General features: G+C 46.7%; 1 protein-coding gene and 1 non-coding gene across 2 annotated transcripts; both read right to left on the reverse strand.

Moving 5' to 3' along the window:
- Positions 1-793: 793 nt before the first annotated feature.
- On the reverse strand, positions 794-4,748 carry RPL30 (ribosomal protein L30). The gene is made up of 5 exons (XM_032130007.1): positions 4,621-4,748; positions 4,482-4,532; positions 3,443-3,588; positions 2,207-2,337; positions 794-963 (listed from the first exon to the last, which is right to left on the reverse strand). Exons 2-5 carry the CDS (start codon positions 4,500-4,502, stop codon positions 914-916), a joined length of 348 nt encoding a protein of 115 aa, XP_031985898.1. The 5' UTR covers positions 4,503-4,532; positions 4,621-4,748; the 3' UTR covers positions 794-913.
- On the reverse strand, positions 1,198-1,332 carry LOC116436082. Its single transcript, XR_004236927.1, has one exon. It is a non-coding gene; the product is annotated as a small nucleolar RNA SNORA72 (small nucleolar RNA).
- Positions 4,749-15,672: the final 10,924 nt, after the last annotated feature.

Here is a 15,672-nt window from a genome sequence, read left to right on the forward strand (position 1 = left end):
ATCCATTTTATAACAGAAGTAGTTGCAACAGAACTGAAGTGATTAAGTGATCTCAGATAAGCTGATGAGCGTGCATGGATACCCAACAGCAAGCTTTGACAGGTACCTCGTACTTTGGAATTGTGAGGTTACAGGTGCCTTCTGATTTTCATGAGGTGTTTCTTTCACCACATGTCAGAAAAGCACTGGCACTTCATTTAACAATCCCTAGTAATAAGGAACATCCTGCAGTCATGGTCTCACACAGAACAGGCACAAATCTCTTAAGATACTGATGCTCTCAGCAATTGTGACTCGAGAACACCAGCTTATCTGTCTTCAGCATCTTCAGAAAACTAAAAAAAAAAAAAAAAGGCTACTAATTTAAAAACTGCTTTATGAAGTTAATTGGTATCTTACTGAAAGTGTATGTTACACACCTACACATCTAGAAGCTATATCCTGTTTGCCCTTTTACAGATATGTACTCTTGGAAGGAAAAGACAAAGGGAATAATGCACATTAGTACTTGATTCACTTGGTAAAAATAGTGTGAATTATTTTAATTTAAGTAAACCCTTTAGGAACCCCCACCAACATCCCAAATTTGCTACTGTCCCTCACATTATGCCTTGTGTTTGCATTAGCACTCCAAAAGCAAACACAAAGGAAGCCCTAGCCAGTTGGGATTTGGCACCGTACTTGCCATGATCAAGCCTTCCTTCACTTACCTCTCAAGATCCACAACTCCTACAGAATGAAAGGCAAATTTTGCCACGTGAAAGTTGTTTCTTAACAGAACAGGAAACACAGCAGCGGTAATGAATCTTAATTTATAAAGTTTGTTCCCTAAAACCAACAAAGGTATAATACAAATTTTTCTTAAAAGAGATCTGTAACCAGTTTTATTGTAGAAATAACACCTTTACAGCATTTACTTCTCACTGGTTTGTTCTGGCATGCTTCTAATGATGTCAGAGTCACCTGTAAAACAAAAATGTACAGTTAAAAGAGGTCCCACAGAAAGATGATTTTAGGAATAAAAATAAGAAAAAAACCCACCCATAAAACCACCACAGTGATTCTAGAAAAAGAAAACAACTTAAAAGCAACAGATAGCCTGCTTAGGAAAAAAGCAAGTAATTTTGATGGATTGATAAAAAAATACTTGTAACTGTGTTCTTCTAATCCAAATAGAGTATTTTCCAGTAATTATGCACCTGTCACCAGCATTTACCAAGCCAGTACTAGAACAACAATCTAGTCCTGGAGGACACAATGCATAGTTTTACTATAGCGAATGTCTAGCCTCCCCTGATCACAGAAATATCAGGACAGCGAGAATATTCGCATTGTTAGATACGGAGCATTAGGATTTACTTGCAGCTCTCACCCCACCCAAAACCACACCTTAAAGTGACATTTGAAAACTAAGTTTACAGCTACTAGTTGAATACAAGCAAGCTAAATGAAGTTTTCTGAAGAACTAGGAAATTCAAATCATTGTGACTTAGGGAACAGCTATTATTTGGTTTAAGTTATTACAGAAATCATTAAACCCATCTGTATGCATTCTGGTCAACAGAACATGGGATTGATTCTTCTCTTAAAACATTCTGGAAAGAGGATGGGAAGTCACCTACTTAGCATTCTATATAAGGAATCTGAGCAACTCTCTGGGACAGAGACTGCTACCAAACCACAGTAACTACATACAAACTTACTGTTTTAAAATGAAGTGTTTAATATAATTTTCATCCCTTGATGAATATTCACCTGCCTATTGGTTATTTTTCTATGCATTATTCTGGGAAACAGGACAAGTCATAATCCTTTTTCTTAGATTAAGAACAGTAAAACAGGGCTGTTGTAAACAGCATGTTGTGCAAGCTCATGTCCTAGCTTAGGGGTTCAGAAACAGGTCCCATACAGTTACTTCTCAGACACAGAAACCTCCCTACAGACTGACAAGTGGACAAAATGCTCACAGGGCTCAGCAATAAAAGAGAAGCAGCAGTCCTTCCAGGTTCTAAGAACCTAAGACTCACAAAAGAAGAACAGGATCTTGGTCAGAGGAAATTATAATTAAGTGTTAAACCTGATGGAAAAAGGCAGTAAAATGTGTCATCACTCCTACTCGTTCCTTGCTCAGTGCTGCCACTCACAGGAGAAGGGAGGATCCACAGACACCTCCTCATTTGGTCCCTACACTGTAGGTGGGAATTACCTGGGTCGATGATGGCCAGTGTGCACACTCTGTAGTATTTTCCGCATGCTGTGCCCAATTCAATGTTGTTCCCACTATAATGATGGACACCAGTCTTGGCAAGCATAGCGTAGTACTCAATCTCTGATTTTCTGAAATCCAAAAACTGGGTGTTAGCAGTACCCACAAACAATTCTGATTGACTGCAATACAGAGAGAGCAACTTTAACCCCTACCACACTTAAACCTTAAGATGCTTCTCCTTCCCACCCAGAGAAACACATCTGTTCCTTGCGAGGCAAAATCACCCTGGGGTTGTGGCTCAGGAACCTTTACTCAGACGTCTGCTGAAGGTTTGTAACAACAAACCCTTCAGGCTGCTCCTACACAGGCTCATTTCGACACGGTAAAAAGTTTCAGCACTTGCAGACCTCTGTAAGGCCATAGGAGCTGTGCCAAAGTGCATAAACTAAGAGAGTTAATGTTGATGCCCAGTGGTGGCCAGATGCTGAACAGATACAGCTGTTGCTAGCTGAGAAAGGAACTGTGTATTTTAATTTAAAACAAAAAGTCCATCTATACTGCCCTCTCTTCTGACTTCCATTAGGAGAGTCTAGCAGTCAATGTTTCCTAAGCGCTTTTGGGATCCCCACTAATATTTGGGATTGCTGCCTACTGTAACAGCCCTACTATTTCTCAAGTATCTAATTCCTGGGTTTCACATTCACATTTTCTTGAGCCTGTCAATATCCCTTGACAACAGAAAGGGCCCAGATATTCAATGAGGAAAATGTCATGGTATTAGTAGAGATTACATTCTCAAAAAAACAGTTTCACTGGCCAGGACCCCACATTTATAACTAACTTCAATAGCAAATTTTATGTGCTTCAAATATTTTAAATAAATTATCAGTTTTCCTAGCTGTAAAATTATTTTCCAATATACTACTTTGGAAAAACATGGGAATTCAGCCTCATTACACCCTTAGTGAATGTTATCAAGTGTGAAAAGCTTCCAGTACTTTATCTAGTCCAAACTCTTTGAATTAGAAAGCTAGAAAAATACCAGCAAGCATTTTGACACTTCTAGACATGAAATCATTACACAGCAAATTACCTGTCACTTTTATTTCAGAGCACTCTAGAATATGCCAGCAAAGTCCTCTGTTTTAAGTCATTGGAGAAATTAGCATAAAGCACAAAATGCATTTGTACAAAGAGCCCATTTTAGAATTATTTTCTCGCACATCTGCTTACCTCAAAGCAGGACAGTTGTTGGCAAGGATGACCAACTTGGCCTTGCCCTGACGAATCATTTTCAGGGTCTGTTTGTACCCAAGCACATATTTGCCACTTTTCATAACCAGCTGAAGCCTGGAGTTGATGGACTCCAGGGACTTTTTCTGAAGAAGAAGTAAAAAAGCATTATTGTGTTACTTCACAATTTTCAAAACAATGGAGAACATTAAAAGTTAAAGAAATTTCAAATATATGCATTTTTCATAATCTCCCTATAATCTGAAACATGGAATAAGAAAAGCCAATCAGTTACTTGAGTATAAGAAAGCTTATGGATAAGGGCGTTGTTGATACTGTGTTTTCACAAGTTCAGAAAGTTCTTTCTTACCCCCATCTCTCACAATAGGAAAATACATCTCAAAGCACTGTTGCTGCTATCTACATCAGTCAGTGACATCTGCGTATATCGGACAGGCTCTTGTCAAGCTCAGTTGGTCAAGGCCAAGTAAATACCACTTCTGCCTTGCAAATCTAAGACAGGTTTAATCTGTCTCTCCCCAGGGTGCACACTGACAACGTTATATGGGGCAGCAGAAAGAAGTGATTCTGTACAATACTAAATTGATATTACAACACGTGAGCGTGATGCTCACAACAGATTAGGCGCATTTGCACGGACGAGGCCACCACCTTTGAACAACAAACCCAGATCTGTCAGAGCCACTCTAAAGAAAGGCCAGAACATGGCACGAAAGGCAAAACCTGAACTCCACCCGCACTAGGAACTCGGCACCACCTCAGGGGCTCTGCAAGCACCCCGGGACACCGCACGGGAGAGACCCGAGAACAGCGAGCCCGTCGGGAAGCGGCCGAGGGGCGCGGCCAGTGTCAGGAGGGCACGATCCGAGCTCTGAGGGACGCGACGAGCTGTGCCCAAGGGCCCCCCAGCACCCCCGGCCTCCAACCCAGGCCATGCCGGGGTCCCCCCACCGCACCACGGCGCTGTCCGGACCCCCCCGCCACCACGTGCGCCCGGCGCGGCCCCGCTCTCACTCACCGTCTTCTTCGCGGCCACCATGTTGCTGCCTCGCGCGGGGTCGGGCGGTACCTGGAACACAGGGGGATGGAGGGGAGCGGTCAGAACCCGGCAGCAGCGCCCGCAGCGGCCCCCGCGCCCCCGGCCCGACCCCGCTCACCGCAGACGCGCCGCCAAGATGGCCGGGCCGCCAGAAAGGAGCGAGCTCCCAGCAAGCACCGCGCGAACCCCACAGCAGCTCTCGCGAGAGCCGCGCGCACACTCCCGGCCCCGGCTCACGTCGGCCGCGGGGCGGGGCGGGGCCTGGCTGAACGGGGGCGGGCACTGTGTGCATGTGGGCGGGGCCTGGCTGAACGGGGGCGGGCACTGTGTGCATGTGGGCGGGGCCTGGCTGAACGGGGGCGGGCACTGTGTGCATGTGGGCGGGGCCTGGCTGACCGGGGGCGGGCACTGTGTGCATGTGGGCGGGGCCTGGCTGAACGGGGGCGGGCACTGTGTGCATGTGGGCGGGGCCTGGCTGAACGAGGGAGGAGGCCTGGCCTGTGTGGGCGGGGCTCGGCTGCGGGGCGGGGCTGGGCTGCGGGGCGGGGCTGGGCTGCGGGGCGGGCTCGGCTGCGGGGCGGGGCTCGGCTGAGGGGCGGGCTCGGCTGCGGGGCGGGGCTGGGCTGCGGGGCGGGCTCGGCTGCGGGGCGGGGCTCGGCTGCGGGGCGGGCTCGGCTGCGGGGCGGGGCTCGGCTGCGGGGCGGGGCTGGGCTGCGGGGCGGGGCTCGGCTGCGGGACGGGGCTCGGCTGCGGGGCGGGCTCGGCTGAGGGGCGGGCTCGGCTGAGGGGCGGGCTCGGCTGCGGGGCGGGCTCAGCTGAGGGGCGGGCTCGGCTGAGGGGCGGGCTCGGCTGCGGGGCGGGGCTCGGCTGCGGGGCGGGCTCGGCTGAGGGGCGGGGCTCGGCTGCGGGACGGGGCTCGGCTGCGGGGCGGGGCTGGGCTGAGGGGCGGGCTCAGCTGAGGGGCGGGCTCGGCTGCGGCGCGGGCTCGGCTGGTGTGTCCGGCTGGCTGACTGTTTCTGCCTTTTCGCATCTCCGCCGTCTCCCTCCCAAAAGCAGAGCGGCTTTGAACGCGTGTTTCACATCACAGCCTAGCGGAAGGTTTCAGGCGCTCATGAGGGAAGAGCCGTAGCGGCCTGAGCCTCCCATTATGGAATCATAGAATAGCCTGGGTTGCTACGGGCCTTAAAGCTCATCTAGTTCCAGCCCCGCTGCCGTGCCATCTTCCGCTAGACCAGATTGCTCAGAGCCCCATCCAACCTGACCTTGAACACCTCCCGGGGATTGGGGGGCATCCACAGCACCTGTACCAGTGTCTTCACCACCTTCACAGTAAAAAGCTTCCTCCCAGTGTCTAATCTCTTTTCAGTTTGAAGCCATTCCCTTTTTCCTGTCACTACCACTACATGCTCTTGTGGAAAAAAAGTCTCTCTCCATCTTTCCTGTAGGTTCCCTTCAGGTACTGGAAGACCACAATCAGGTCATCCCAAAGCCTTCTCTTTTCCAGGCTAAACAATCCCAATTCTCTCAGCCTTTCCTCATAGGAGAAGTGCTCCACCCCTCTAATCCTCTTGATGGCCTGCTGTGGACTCAGTCCAACAGGTCGATGTCCTTCCTGTGCTGGGCACCCCAGAGCTGAATACAGTACTTCAGGCAGAGTATCACCAGAACATCCCATCCCCATGCAGCTCAGGCCATGGCTCTGCCGGAGTTACAGTGCAGGGAAGCCTCCTCCTGCCTCCCCGTGCACTATGGAAACCACCAGCTTGAAAACCATCTCGCTGAGCACACACGCACTGCACTGTTTGGGAACACGGCCGTGACATGAAGCTCCCATTTTCAGGCCAAGGACATTTGTGCTCGATCCCACAGTGCTGTCCACCCTAGAACAAGCACCCCAGGCTGGCGCAGGGAGGAGCAGAGAGCACCAGTTCAGCTGGCGCCTGCAGGGATGAGCAGTGTGGATGCTCAGAGTGTGAGCTGCGGGGGTTGCCTGTGACATCCCTCTAGAGGATGCTCAGGGATCCAGCCACAAGACAGCAGGTCTGCTGGCTGGTGTGACTTTGTGCTCTTAACGCACTGCACCGGAAAGGCATCCCAGCGTGTATGTTTCTTATGAAATTGCAAAACTAGCGTAGGAGCTTTGTTAGACTCGCCCAGGTTAGCACAAGCATGGGAATGTATTGTGCTTGTTGGAAGTTTGATGCCTTTATCAATATGGAATATGGAGCAACAAACTAAAAAGATGAGACAAAACATTGCATTCAATTATTTTAGTATGCTTATATTAATAGATCTTGTTTCAAATAAGGGAAATAATTTATAGCAATATACTACTATGCCCTTCTCCTGGAGGTATGGCTACCTCCTTGGTAACCTCTTCCTGGTGTATGATCACAGACCTTACCAAAATATTTCCAACAGGATGGCCTTCTCAGTGACAGGCATCCTTTGGTCAAAATGCAAACCATCATCCCAAACTTTTTTTTTCTGGGTAACAACCTTAGGTTTTGACTGATCAGTTTAAGCACCTAGATTAACATCTAAACTGCTAACACTGAGATAAAGGTATGTTAGAAAGGTATGTCACCAAACTTAAGTGGAGTTGAAATATCCCAAGTGAAACGAACTCAGACTAACTCCATCTCTTAAGGTGAAATTCTTTGGGAATAATGTCTCTATAAAGGACATAAATTATCCATGTAGTATATAAATAATAATATAAAAATGTTGCATTTTGATGTGTCTCTATAGTCCAATTTCTTTTATTGAAACAAAATAATTTCGTCCTTTACAGAGTATGATTAAATTAATTTTGAAGTATACTTCAAACTTTTCTTTGGCAACTGAAAAGAAAACTCTGTTCTATGTCTTTTTCTTTTCCTGTTCCTCTTTTTCCCCTTGTCCCATCCCTCAGGTGCATTGCTGTTATTCCCCATCAAACTCTGACTTTGCTTTTAACTCTTTATTCTTTTACTCGGTTGGTTGTGGTCTGGTGAAACATTCGTCTTTTGTTCTTGTTGAAATTCTCGTTCTTGTTGAAGTCCTCGGTGCCATTCCTTTTGACTATTCCAGGATTTAGGACGCCTTGCAAGATGTGGGAGCCATGCATGTCTCCGGGAGAGGGAGCTGTTTCCAAGGGTACCCTGCAACCTCTACTCAGGTTAGGAGAGAACAAAGTACTTCCCTTAGCAGTTTATAAAACTAGTTATTTCCAGTAATGTGCTTTTTAAAAATCTCTGCATTTCGGAAAGAACTTTCTGACAGACACTTTTGGCACTGGACCCCAAATTCTGTCCCTAAATCTAGAGTGAATAAGGATTAGGCTGGGGGCGGTGGGAATACATGCAGAAATGGGCACTATTGTCTCTCACCCCCCAAATCTCCCTTCTGTGAAGGCCTCTCCTGGGGCTCTGTGGTCCATAAAATGTCCTTTATAAAGACAAAGGGCCAGTCCAAATCAGATGAAAATTACACTAGAAGAAAGAAAAGGCTTTGGCCCCACTAAAATTCCTTAAACAATATTATACAGCCACTGTTTTGTTAAAAACAGCAGCTGGGAGTGGATGGGCCTTTACAGCAGCTGTTTGAGAATTAAGGAATGAGGGAAGGCACATCAGGGAAAGTTTGGCACCCAGGCACCCTCAGCACGGGATCTTGAGCTCCCCTCCACAATGAGGCCGTGATACAGCAGAGATGGAAGAAAGGCAGGGAAGCAGCAGACAATGTCTCGTCTCCAACAAACAAGTCTCAAGCCAGAGCAATCCAGGGAGCAGCTGAAAACCTCAGAAAAAGCAGTGGCACCCCTCCCAGCACTACGAGCAGGCACTGTGGTCCCCGCTGCCTGCCCCACCATGCTCAGCCAGGGAAGTCAACTGCTTTCGGGCTGAGTCAGTGTTACTCTGGCTCAAGGGCTCTGCAGGCTGATGCTCAGTTTGGCAGTGAAGATGAGCATGCAGGGAATGCAGAGTACTTGGGGAAAGCAGGACCACTCCTCACCCTGGCCTAACTCTGTGCTTGCCTGAAGAGAGGGTAGGAGCAAGGTTTCCAACAAAGAGAGAGAACTTAATTCAGAGAGCAGTGGTCTTGAAGTTCTTTCACCACTTTTCCCCACTAAAATGCTGACAAGGTTGTGTAAGAAAGCACCAGTTAGAGGTATGAATTAGGGAATGAGAACACTGCAAGAAAAATCACTGGTGGAACACTGACCTATCCCAAAAATTAGAAAGCAACTTCATAATTTTGGGTGAATGAAACTAACTCAGTGTATCTTAAAAAGGGAAGTCAGGGAATCTCCTGCAGCAGCACTGACACCAATGCCACTGTATTAGCAAACAAGCTGTGGCGGCTGGGTTACACATACCTGAGGACAGACAAGCAAGTTCATGTGTTTTCCCTCACAGGTGGAGCTGGCCAGGATCACCCATGGGGTCTCTTGCAGCCATTTGGCTGCAAGGAGTCAGCACTGGACATACTGCAGATGTGGGCTCATCCATGCAGCATGCCTTTCTGCAGAGAAATCCCAAAGCAACTTCTTCTCTGTGTTACAGAACCCCAAGCACTGCCCCCACAAATGCAGTGGTAATAATATCAAGTTTTCTCATTACTCATCAGAAAATCCAATGAACAGTAAAATGAGGTACTAAGAAAACAGGTATGTGTGCTAATTATGTGTGCTGTTGTAGACAGTGTATAGTTAACTGAGAGAAAAGGTTGGAAAGAAGATAAAGAGAAGAATGAGAAAAAATCATTCTGAAGTCTGAAAAATGAGCGGTACATGGGCACCCTACGGTACAGCCTGGGATGGATCATTCTGTTAAATTCTCTGAACTTCTGATGTCTTTATAAAGCTGAAGTGGCAGCACTGCTGATCCTGAGAAGAAGTGGGGACCACTCTGGCAGCCAGGGGTGCAGAGGAACATCTGAAGCTGTACCCCTGCTTAGCCCCTTTCCCTGAGTGTCAGTAGGCAATGCGTAGAACTCAGGACTTGCTCCTTGTCAGGGCTGCCAGGTGCCTGAGATGGTAACAGGTACTGACCCACTACCAGGAAAGCTCCAGAAAATGTGTGGTGTGACTGGGGGGGGTTTCAAATTGTAACGTCTGCTAAAGCCGCTGCAACAGGGACAGCATGTCTATAGCCATCCTTCAGGTGCCACAGGTCACATGCTAACCTTAAATGACGAGATTCAAAAAAAAAAGACTGATCTTTTGACAAGCTAGGCCTATATCTTTATTTTACCAATACAAACAGAACATACTATTTTTATAGGATGGAAAATGTGCAAAAATACAGTCCTGCTTTGATTTATAGTCTGGTCAAGTCTCTGCACAATTACACAACAATGTTGTGTGAACACCTGCAGCCATTACTCTCTAGTTTTGCACATCAGGGCTATTAAAAGTGACAGATTGTGTTCCCTGATAATCATTGCATTTACAGCAAATGCAAATATGATCATCTGATTTTCACAGGGTTGTGCACCGGACTATCCCCTGTATTGTCAGGCAGACAAATGCAGCTCTTTGTTTCAGATCACTGGGCATTTACGATCCCAGTAAGGCACAGGTCCACTAGATCTGAACTAAAACCTCTCCCCACCCACCCTTGCAGCAGCTTTACTATGAGAAAGGAAGGAAAGAAAGAAAGGAGTTGTGGAGGAAAATGGGTCAAGTGCAGAAAAGTTATCTCATTAGGGTATTACTGCTGGCCTAGGCCCTAGGGTATATCACCGTGTCCCATAGCTGTAGGGAGGAGGAGAGAAGATCCAGCAGGCAGGAATTGTGCAGCAAGATTGATTTATTTAATTATTTTACAAACTCTTTTATAGACTTTTTCCTTCATAGTCTAATTGGACAAAGGATCAGCCACTCCCTGGGGTGATTGGCTAAAATCCTAAAACATCCATTGTCAAAATATTTTTCTACTGTACCATAAACAAGACTTTTCAAGATTGCAGGTGGTTTAGTTGTTTACATAACTGCTACCTCTTCTGTGAGAGAGAAAAATCTCTCATGGACTTAGAAAATAGCAAGAAAATCCTTGCTAGCAGCATATTTGTATCTACATTAGGGAACAGGGAAAACCTTGAGGTTAAATACTGTCTGTTGTGAATACCTGAATATCTGCAGACCTGGATAGATTTTCAGCCAGTAAAGGCATGCTAAGTATGTGTGTATGCACATACATAAATATATACCTGTATAAATACATACATTTGTATACCTATGTGTGTAGCCAGCTTAAATCCAGTGCCAGTACCATGAGAAACTGCATTTTCTAAGGGTCAAATTTTGTAGAAATCCACAGGTGTGGATTTCTAAAGATGGTAATTAGTTTGATAAGAAGTTCTTCAGATTGCCTCCTTTCCAGGGAATTACAAGGCATGTACTAGGAGCTAAGTTACAAGGTCATTGCAAAACAAAAATAGCTGTTTCAGAAGGCAGCTCTCTGCAGTTCATAAATCAGCATCACAGAACAGCCTTCAGTGGAGCATTTGGATCAGTGGAACATTTGGCCTGAATTATTTGACACAATAAACAATTTAGAATATTTTATTACTTGTTTAGGTACTGGTCATTCTGTACAGAACACCCAAAGAGCTGAGAAAAGAAGTCACAAAAAAGAAAGCTCTTGATTAACATAATATTTTGAAAAATCACTGTGATTTGGAAAGTCCCAGGATTTGGGACTACCAGAAAAGAGATATAAATTTAATAGCTGCAGTAGGAATAATATCTAAAATATTCAAAAATTTTAACAGCTAGTGAGCTCTGGAGTGAGTGCAACAAGTTTGCTCATATACTACTGGCCTGGAGAACTTAAAAATCGTCAGGGCCTTAGAGAAATCTTTGTGAAGTTTGCTTTTGGAAGTGTATTGCTGATTGTATATAAGAGGTCATAGGTATTTGTTGCTTTATCTCTGGAAATACAGCTATCCCTGAACACTCATGGTTTACATTCAGTTTTAAATTCCCAATTTGTGTTCCTGAATAAAATAGTTTTCCTTTTAAAAACGACTAGTTTAATATAATCGTTTAGTTGATTTGCTTTTAAAGGGTTCTTTATTTTTTAGCTCCTTTGGTACTGCCTTCATTTGGGGCAGTACCAGGGTGGTTCGGATTAGAGGAGGCAGAGAGTCCATGGAGAGGTGCCCTGCTGAGAGGAAGGAACAGGATGGGAAGCCTACCAAGGATTTTCATCTGCCAACATCATGCTGCAGCCACTGTATCACTTGCAGGAATTTCTTTGGGACACTGTACAAGCTCTGTACAATCCTGTGCTCCCAGAAGGTCGGGCAGTGGCAGAGAGGCAGCTTGTCGTTATCCTGGGGGAATGTGTTTGTGCTGAATGCTCTGCAGTGGGCACACGTTGTCCAAACCTGGCCTGGTCTGGGGCAATCCAGGCCCTGTCGTCCAGTTCCAGCACTGGAACACTGTGTTGTGTCCAGACTTCCTGCTGAAAAGATGCAACTTCTCCTTCAGTCGTGGGAGGAGGGAAGACCATGACATTGTTTAGCGTTTGTGGGAGTCACCTGCCAAATGGCCCTTGGGTTCTCATTTCTATTTCTGTATCCTATCCAAGGCCTGTTTAAAAAACATGAAGTACAGAGCAGCCCCTGGTGAGCCTTGCTGCCAATACACGCTCACATGTGATCCCTCTCCCTGGCCTTGTAAACCTTGAATTCCCTTCTCTGCTGTTTAAGTAGGCTGGATGGTAGGTGAACTCTGCACAACTCACCCTTTGGCTAGGACAGGGAGGGAAGCAGGTACAAAGCTCTGCAGGCAAGAGAATGAACTGAATGTTGCCTTCCCTTTTTTATTTTCCTCAGTGCCTGGTGTTTGATGAATCTGTCCTGGTGGCCCATCCTCCTTACTTTGTTCCCTGAAAGATCACAGAAGAAAGGTGGGATATCAGGTATGTTTCCTGGCATGTCAGGCGTCCTCAGCTGTCAGTACTCCTTCACAGTCACAGACACTTCTACTTTCCTAGCTGTGGCAGCAGAGCAGTGGGATCCCTGGGTGTCTTCATCTGTGCTGTACAGGGAACCCCCACATGCTGTGTAGGGAACTGACCTCATTCCCACTACAGCAGTCAGGATTTCACACCAGCAGCATGAATGTTAAATATTTCTGAAATTAATTTTAAAGTTGCTAAGCCCTTTGTTGCACTCTGCTTTTGTTGTCACACATCAACCTGTTTTGCTAATCCTAAAGTTACCAGCATTGCAGTGTCTAGTGTCTCATATATATAGGCACAGAGAAATCTATAGAGCCTACTGTGGATTTTTTTTCTGTTATTTTTTAAAAGTGTCAAACTGAGGAAGCAGGAACTATTGCAAAATTATTGGAGTTATTGCTACTGCTCTACCTTGGCTGTGGAACATCACAAACCCTGGACAAATGTCCAAAGACAGTATGATTTGTCTGGATAAATTTCTGGGTGGATAAAAAAAGTTAATTTAGAAGAATGTGTGATTAGTCTAAATTTGACTTAATCAAATATATCTTGGGAGCAATAAATACATTATCTGTTTATGCAAGAAATTGTGTGGCAAAGATTCTTCATTTCTAATCTCTGGGGACTTTTTAGGCCACCTTGGCTTTCCTGGACATCTGCTGATTTGCCTATATGCAAGTATAAAAATAACATTGTCTTTATTTTACCTTTCAGGCTGATGGTAAGGATGTTACAGGTGGCTGCTGAACCCAGAGGACTCTGCAAACCAGGGATTGCTTCTTGCCTCCGAGTTGCTGAGACCCCAGAGGTCTGTCCCTCCCAGTCCCACGGATGCATCCTGCAGCTGTTCCTGTGTGCAGGGAGGGCTGGCAGCGAGGCCACGGCTCCTGTGTGTGTTCGAGCACAGCCCTCGGGATGCCCATGCCACATACAGTCAGTGCAGATAACCCAGCCCTGCTGCTCCTCTTCCCTGGTCCGGACTGGGGTTCCCTAAAGAAACCCCACACCCTCAGTCTCAGGTTCATAAGCTCAGCCCCATTCACGGACCGCCAAACATCGGCGTGGCCTCCAAGTCCGTCTAACAGACCTGGACGCTGTATCCCGGGCTGTGGGTCTCCTCTACTCGATGCTAACGCGGCCCAAAGCTTGCTGACGAGGTTTACGTGCACACCCGCAGGGTTCAACTCTGGGGCACACGGACCTGCAGTCCCTTCCCGCCTGCTGCCACTCACACCTTGTGGCATCCGCACACAGCGCAGAAATCCGCCCCGGGGCAGGGACGGCCGTGGCGGTGGCGCCGGCTGAGCGGCGGGGGAGTGTTTAAGGCTCCATCGCCGGGGCCGCCCCGCCACCCTCCCGGCTCCGTAGGTCGGTGCTGACCGGCGGCCCCGCCAGCCGCGCCTCGCCTCGCCTCGCTCCGAGCCGACCCGGCCGTCGGGAGCGGCGGCAGAGCCCTCCGGCCCCGCCATGGGCTGCTCCAGCAGCGCCCGCAGCCGCCCCCAGGAGCCGCCGCCGCTGCGGGGTGAGCGGGGCCGGGGGAGCCGGGCGGGGGCTGCCTGCGGAGCTCTCCGGGGGTGCGGGGCCGCGCTGCTCTCAGGGTGGTCCCGTCCCGTCCCGTCCCGTCGCGGGGAAGGCGCTGCGGGTGCGCGTCCCGCAGAAATCACGCGGGGGCAGAAGCCCGTCGGGCTTCTCTCGGCTTTTAATTCTGCCCGCGCAGCGGAGGGAACTGCGCCCCGTGAGCGATGGCTTCGAAACTGGTGTTTCTTGTGAATGAATGCCTAAGTCCATTCCGCTCCGCAGGCTTTTTTTGTTTGTTTAATTTCCAGACAGGTCCTGCTGTTGGTCCTATTGTGTAGTACCTTGTCAGTCTACTGCCCTTTCTTCCCCCCTTTAAAAGAATACTGAACTAGCAATACCTGACCCCACTATCCTTCCTTTTTCTTACAAAATCCGCCCCGACACAGCGTGCAGCATTGGCAATGTTCCTGTGGCTTTAATCGGCTCAAGTCACAGCAGACTAATTTTGTGAGGAAGGTATATTTGTAGGATGTTCTGTAAGAATATCCTCGCTATTCAGTGGAAGTAAAACAAAACTGTTTCCATATTTATCATATTTATCTCTTTGCTCCAAGGAAGGTTTGGAAACACTTCTGTAAGAACCCGAATGTTGCAGTTACAGGAATTGGCGTCTCCAGAAAGATACATCTTGAAGGCAGATAGATAAAAGTTGTTTGCATTTCATTTTACTGCATTTCTTTCCTATATTCTTGAGTTATGATCTATTGTTGTTACTCTGCCTGCAGCATCCATGGTTTTTGTATGGGTTTATACCCTGTGTGATGTGTTGAGGTGCTGTGTCTTGTGACTGCAGAGAGGAGAGCAGGTTGTATGGGTTGAACGTTGTCTGTGCCACTGCAGAGCCAGCACACATCTGCAAACCAAGGAGCCCTGCTGAAAGTATCAGCAAAAAACTCTTTATACTCTACCTGCTATCTCGTTCACATGGTCAGTGTACCAATTCCTCTGTCTTTCCATCCTCCACTGAAAGATACTTGCACAGGAACACTGAAGGGCTCAAAGAAACAATGGAAGTAATTTATTCTGAGTATTTTAGGTATTCTTATTTTAAATATAAAAGCACGTTCAAGGCAGGATAGGTTATGAAATGTCTTAAATACATACACTAACGTCATGGTAAGGATAAAATGCAGTTTGTAATTACAGCAGAAAGATCTGCATTAATTGGGCAATTACTAACCAGGTATGTTAACAATTTTCTAATTTACTTTGATAAGAAAAGATAATTTGAAAAAAAACTTATCTAAATATGTTAATAGAGGAAAATGTATTTCATTTCCTTCTGTTGATGTGTAACTCACAAAACTTTGAGGCTTTTCCAAAAGGAAAGAAAGAAGGCAAAGGGAAAATACTGTAGCCATGGCCCACTTACATTCACTGTGTTTTTCTTTGTTTCTCTAGCTGAAATAGTCTACAGCAGGGAAAATAAAAATTTTAAATTTAAAAATAAAACAAAACTAGAAGGAATCCTAGGAATGCTGACTGCCACATGATGTTCATTTTTCTTGGGGATAAAGGTATTGAACAGATTACTGAGAGGATTTATTTTTTCCATATTAGGGATTTTTTTGCATTTCAGATGAGAAAAGAGGAATGCTTCCAGGGTCTCCAGCAGCGCGGATTTGTGTTGCATGGCA

The sequence above is a fragment of the Corvus moneduloides genome, chromosome 1 (genome assembly GCF_009650955.1).
Source record: "Corvus moneduloides isolate bCorMon1 chromosome 1, bCorMon1.pri, whole genome shotgun sequence".
Taxonomy (NCBI): Eukaryota; Metazoa; Chordata; class Aves; order Passeriformes; family Corvidae; genus Corvus; species Corvus moneduloides.